The sequence below is a fragment of the Narcine bancroftii genome, chromosome 4, assembly GCF_036971445.1.
Source record: "Narcine bancroftii isolate sNarBan1 chromosome 4, sNarBan1.hap1, whole genome shotgun sequence".
Taxonomy (NCBI): domain Eukaryota; kingdom Metazoa; phylum Chordata; class Chondrichthyes; order Torpediniformes; family Narcinidae; genus Narcine; species Narcine bancroftii.
The window spans coordinates 187,438,289-187,444,874 of record NC_091472.1 but is presented as its reverse complement, the minus strand read 5'-3'; the positions used below and the strand labels follow the sequence as shown (position 1 = coordinate 187,444,874).

At 41.1% G+C, this 6,586-nt stretch overlaps 1 protein-coding gene across 1 annotated transcript; it reads left to right on the top strand.

Moving 5' to 3' along the window:
* Positions 1 to 848: 848 nt before the first annotated feature.
* On the top strand, positions 849 to 3,575 carry LOC138760016 (hydroxycarboxylic acid receptor 2-like). The gene has a single exon (XM_069930452.1). It carries the CDS (start codon positions 1,300 to 1,302, stop codon positions 2,284 to 2,286), a length of 987 nt encoding a protein of 328 aa, XP_069786553.1. The 5' UTR covers positions 849 to 1,299; the 3' UTR covers positions 2,287 to 3,575.
* The last annotated feature ends 3,011 nt before the right edge of the window (positions 3,576 to 6,586 follow it).

Sequence of the window (6,586 nt, the reverse complement as noted above, 5' to 3'; positions counted from 1 at the left end):
TATTTGGAATGTATGGCTACAGATCTTAAATAAATGATATGTACAGAGTTGGCACGTTGATTCACTAACTTTAAATGCTCACTTTTTTAAGCCTCTGAGGGTTGGGGAAGGGGTATTATACTTTTTTTTTCTATCTGTATATTCCATTTTTCTGTAATGTTTCATAAAATTGTTAAAATTTTCAAAAAAAAGTGGGGGAAAAGTGATGGCGGACCTGCCCTCCCAAAATTCCGTGCGGCAGAGAAAGGGCTGTATGCACGGAGCACTCATGGAGGGGGTTTCTCTGCCGGATGCTATTCTGGGAAGTCAGATCCGCCATTGCTTTATTCCCATGGTCTTTTTATAAAGATTGTGTGCTATAGCACTACCAACTTCCCCACACGGTTTAAAAATTGTCTATTGCTATTTATTTCCTCTCTCTCTCCCCTGTTGCGACTTACCCACGGCAAAGTTTATACCTTCATTTTAATATTTTCTTCCATCACGTTCTTGGACTCGCGCAAAAACTTGGGTCATTTCAATCCCACAAAGCAATTGCAAAGTGATTCACACTTGCCTGATTGCAGACACCAAGGATTGTACTAGGGGTGGAGGCAGTCAATTCTGGACATTAGATGTCATTGAGAGCATTTTCCTTTCACACTAGACACTTTAAAGGCTGGTGGCCGTTAATTCCTGAGACCACTTGCAAGGGTGAAAGGTACTGATAACTTTTCCTCCTACTGATTCTACTCCACTCGCCAAGTTCCTCCAGGGGGTTGGTTTTTTTTGCTCCAGGTTCTAGAAGAAATGATAGGTCACCAGGGATGACCTTGTCTATAAAGCAGTCCAGAGGTACAGTCTAGCCTTCCAGGTTCGTCTTGCAGAGAGGCAAGACCTCTCAGTGTACATATTAGGTAATTAAACCTGTCTTGTCCTCGCTCTGCTGGTCAGTACAACTCCATAGCCTCTCCTGTGCCTCCATCGTTTTTATTGGCTTCGCTTCATAATCACACCCACTTGTGAAGGCGGGGGTGGTTATATTTTAATACCCAATATTACAAACCCACTTCCCCAAGAGGGTGAGGTACTCGGTTAAAAATCAGCCTCTCCCAACACTTTGAGTAACTTCTGAACCAAACGTCTTTCGTAATGACAGACGATGAACTTTGAGTCTCCATGCAGAAGCATTTGATCCTTTTGACTGCGCCTCTGTTTATGAGACGACTTGATTTCCATCTCATTGATCCCACCCATCAACTGTAAGGAAGCAGTTCATTTCAAACTTAGTCTTGAGGTCCGCACTGAGTCCCGCCTGCAATGGACGAGGCCCGGGTTTGCTCTCCCGATGACATCGATGCGTCCTACAATTCTCCAGTGATCCTGATAACCTTTGTCCTGGGATTCATTGGGAATTCGATCGCTTTGTGGATCTTCTGTTTCCACGTCAAATTCCGGTCACCAAACACCGTCTACTCCCTGAACCTGGCGATTGCGGACACTCTTTTAATCTGCTGCCTCCCGTTTCGAGCCGACTACTTCGTGCGGGGCAAGGACTGGATTTTTGGCGATATTTCGTGTCGCCTGAAGGTCTTCATGATTTCCTTAAACCGGGTGGGCAGCATCGTCTTCCTGATGACCATAGCGATCGATCGCTATTTTAAGGTGGTGCACCCCTTCCACAACGCCAACAAGATCACCCCACGGTGTGCGGCGAAGATAGCGGGCGCCCTGTGGGTGGTGGCGGTGGCGATCTGCTCGCATCTGTTAAAGGAAAGACACGACTTCCAACACAACAACGTGACAAACTGTGAACCCTTCAAGATAAACCATCAACTGAGTCCTACTGCAATCTGGACATATGCTGTTTTTATTATCTTCAAGTTTCTTTTACCAATGTCAGTTATCCTGTTCTCCACCTTCTGCATCATCTGGAGGTTAAAACAGATGGAAACTGAAATAAGGTACACGTACAAGCGAGCAGCGAAGCTTGTGATAGCAGTGGCATTGGTTTTCACCATCTGTTTCTTACCCACCAATGTTGCAATTGTCGTGGTTTTAATCACCAAGCTCCGAGCTTCGACAGACTGCAGGTCGTATGTCGTTGCTGTGGATACATTTCACAACACCCTGTTTATAACATATTTCAACAGTGTGATGGATCCAATTATTTACTACTTTTCAAGTTCAACGTTTAAAAATGTTTTGAAGAAAGCCTTTCCTTGCCTTAATGCAAGCTTTTCCACCTCGACAAGAGATGATGAAATGAATCCAAAGGGTCCCAGAATGGAAATGGATGTGGATTGACATTTGGGCTCAGTCGTCTCAATTCCACGGTCCCCTGTCTAATTCCATCATGTGAATTGAATGTGTATGATCAGATTGTGACAGACTGTTATATTATGTTTTTGGAAGACAGGTTGTGGGGTTTTTAGTAGGTCACACACAGATACAAAGACTTGAAAACAGATCCCATTTTAAATGCCAAACCTCTGCTCAAGCCAGACAGTCCAGGCTCTGGGTGCCTTTGGAAAAAAGTTGGAAGAATCCCTATAAGGACTTCACCAGTAGATGTTAATTGGACATGCTGTGGAGTAATGTTGTGGAAAGCAACAGATGAATGCACTCAGGAGATTGAGTTGGATGCCACCCTCTGAGTGCAGTTTGTTGTTCTAGGAGGGTCATGTGGTTTTCTCTGAGTGCAAGAGAGAAAATTCAGTTCGACAGTTCAGCAGCAGCCGGGACTGGAACAGGACAAGCTGGCATTTTGAAGATGGGTTGTGAGTTCAGCCTGGTCGAAGCCCTTGTGGTCCATACAAGAGGAGAGGACTGGCTGTATAATGTTTCACTTGAAACAAAAAGGAACTCTGTGATGACCTGAAAGAAAGAGGTCATCATCTGGAAAACCCTAATGGGGCATGTTTCTTCGGCAAGGCAAAGTGGCTGATTAGAAGGAATCAGTTGTGGGCATCCAATGAGCAACAAATCTCTCTCTGAAAACCAACAAGAACCTTCCTGAGCAGTAACCATTTAACTTTCAAGCACCAAAGCCTGGTAAAATACATAAATGTTAAATTCTGTGCACAGTATAAGAATTGCCTAATACCAGTGAACTTGGAGGAGAGATTGGACTGTGAATCAAATAACTTTTCTGAACTGATACATACATACACGAGCGCTTAGAATTAGAAGGGGATTAAGTTACATTAAGTTAATAGTAATAAGTTAAAGTTTGATCCTGTTTTCACGTTTAAAGATGATTAAAAACAACTTTTGTTTAAGTAATCATTTGTCTTGATGAGCTTCTATTGCTCCCTGGTTTTGGGGTCTTCTGGGCCCATAAGAGTATAATTAGTGGTTAATGGATAAGTGTAAAATATAACATAGGATAAAGTGGATAATATAGGAATTATGACAATTTTAAAAGTGCTTGTGATAGTACGGATTCTATCACCAATGTGTTTATGTATATATTGTGGTATAGGATGGTGGTGATTGGCTGAGAGCATAGCCACGGTGTTGCTCCTAGCCAGACCCAGATCATTCTGGACTGGTCAACCTACATGTGATACACTCCAGTCTTCTAGTTAATAAAAGCCTTGGTTTGGATCAACAAGCTTTTGATTCTTTCAACGTGCACTAGTGCTAATAAAGTACAATTTACATTGTTAACATATGACATTGCAAAATATCTCCTCAAATTCTTCAAATAAATTATCTTTTTATGGAGGTTAGAGGCTTCAATTACCCATAAAATTCCCACTGCCAACTATAATATGTTGATTTTCTCAGTGTAGATGGCACCACACTCCATTCAATATGAATGACTGGATGTTAGCAAGACAGCAACTCAAAGCTGGGTGGGTTACATTAATTAAACAGTCACAGGTGTAATTTTTGTATGATAAGGAATTACGTTTCAGTGCAATTTTAACAATAGTGGATCTCACATGGTAAATATGTTTACTCTGTGAGACTAACAGCATTTTCTGATTTTTGAGGAGCACATGGTGATTGCCATCATCAATTCTCTACACTTCTGCCAAATGGACAGGTGACTTACCCGATGTGAAAATGAACATTGTGATTCATTGGGGAAACAAAAGATGGGGCTATTGGCCAGTACCTGCAAATATTGCAATGATTTTGCACCAGTTCTGTGGAATAAGGGACTCATTTCTCATGGAGGAAATTGGATGCAAAAGATTCACTTGGCCGAATTTAAATATTTTTAAAAAATGTAAAGATGCATTTATATAATATGTAGCCGACATCAGCCGCATGAATAACAATAGCAGGCGGGAACATATATATATATATATATATATATATATATACACACACACACACACACATACACACACACACACACACACAATATATATATATATCACATTCAACCCTGAGATAATTTTTCCTGTAGGTGAGGCAGAATTACCACTTAGTGGAGGTGTTAAAAAAAGCTGTACACAAAAAGAAATAACAAAACAACAAATGAACCTTGAGATGTTGAATAGTGACTTTGCTTCTTCAATTATTGGTGACCATATTGGAAAGATTTTTCTTTAGATATTTTTAAAGCTTTTCAGAAACTCCAGAACATTTAGGTTAAGTTTAGACATGTATCATTCTTCCATCAATTTGCACTGGGACTCCCAGATGCCACACTCAACAAAATGTTTATTGATATCATGGGCAGGAAATTTCTCCTTTGCCTGCAATTCAGCTGCCTGCTTGGTCAATGCGTGGACCAATCGATAATGAAGTCTGCATCTTAGTGGCCTTGGTACAATTCAAATATATCTTTGTGGTGCTTCTATCATTCAGCAGGAGAAGTCTTCAAAAATGCATTAATTTGACTTGTGAATAGCTGAAACCCCAGTGATCACTGGGTTAACCCAATATTTACAGGTTGCTAATGTAAAAATGACTTATCTTTGTTTCTGTCTGTTAGACAATTCTCTTTCCATGCTAATAAATTTCCCTAATGCACTGAGATCTTATCTTATACTGCTTGGAAATCCAAATATACTACATCTGCTGGGTTTTTTAATCCAGCCTGCCCACAACATCCTGACTGTAACAATTTCTTTCATACTAATGTTGACTCTGTTTATTGATTCTGCTTTATTCAAGTCAAGTCACTTTTATTGTTCATACCTTGCTCGCATGGCAAAGATGAGCATTTCTCCAGGACCACGGAGCATATTGGTCTTTGAATATTGAAAGAATATTATTCTTTGAATGTCTTACTGGTTTGTAAATGATTGAGTCCAAGAGTCATACATGAAAACTCAAGATAAAAGGAGCCTGGGGCCTTGAGACTACCCATGAGCACAAAGATACTCCATGCTGACCCCTTCCAGTACCTATCTATAACCATATAACAATTACAGTACGGAAACAGGCCATAATTGACCCTTCTAGTCCGCACCGATTTATGTGAACCCCACTAGTTCTACTAATACCATTTACCAGCATTTGTCCATAGCCTCCCAATTCAAGTGCTCACCCAGCTACTTCTGAAAACCTGTCTATATCCATCTCACCATGTTCTTAGACACCAAGTTCCAGACTTCAAAAAACAGCTGGATAAAAAAAACTCTTCCTCTCATCCCCTGTAAATCACTTACTCTTCCCTTTAAACTATGCCCTCTGTTATTACATGCCACTTCCCACGGGGAAAGGTGTCTGTCTACCCTCCTCTGTTATTACATGCCACTTCCCATGCGGAAAGGTGTCTGTCTACCCTCCTCTGTTATTACATGCCACTTCCCATGGGAAAGGTGTCTGTCTACCCTCCTCTGTTATTACATGCCACTTCCCATGGGGAAAGGTGTCTGTCTACCCTCCTCTGTTATTACATGCCACTTCCCATGGGGAAAGGTGTCTGTCTACCCTATCTATGAGAACAGAAGAGGATGAGAAATAAAAGCAGGAATAAGCTATCCGATCACGGCTGATCTGATGATAAGTTCATCACCACCTATCTGGCTTTTCCCCATATCCCTTAATTCCCCTACAATGTAAAAATCTATTCAACCTTTTCTTAAAAATATGTACTGTGGCAGCCTCCACTGCATCAATGGGCAGAGAATTCCATAGATTCACCATAGATCAATACACCATAGAAACAGGCCCCTTATAATCTGTGCTGACCATTTTTTTGCCTAGTCCCACTGACCTCTCCCATCCATGTATCTGTCCAAACTCTTAAGTGTTAAAATCTAGCCCCCATTCATCACTTCAGCTGGTAGTTTGCTCCACACTCCCATCACTCTCCATGTGAAGAAGTTCCACCTCATGTTTTCCCTAAACATTTCCCCTTTCACCCTTAACCCATGTCCTCTGATTTGTACCTCACCTACCCTCAGTGGAAAAAGACTAACTACATTTACTCTGTCTATCTCCCTCATAATTTTAAATACCTCTATCAAATCTCCCCTCATTCTACTAGGTCCCAGGGAAATAAAGTCCTAACCTGTTTAACTGTTCCCTGTAAATCAGTTCCTGAAGTCTGAGCAACCTCCTAGTAAATCTTCTCTGCACTATTTCTATCTTATTGTTATCTTTCCTGTAGTTAGGTGACCAAAATTGCACACAATAT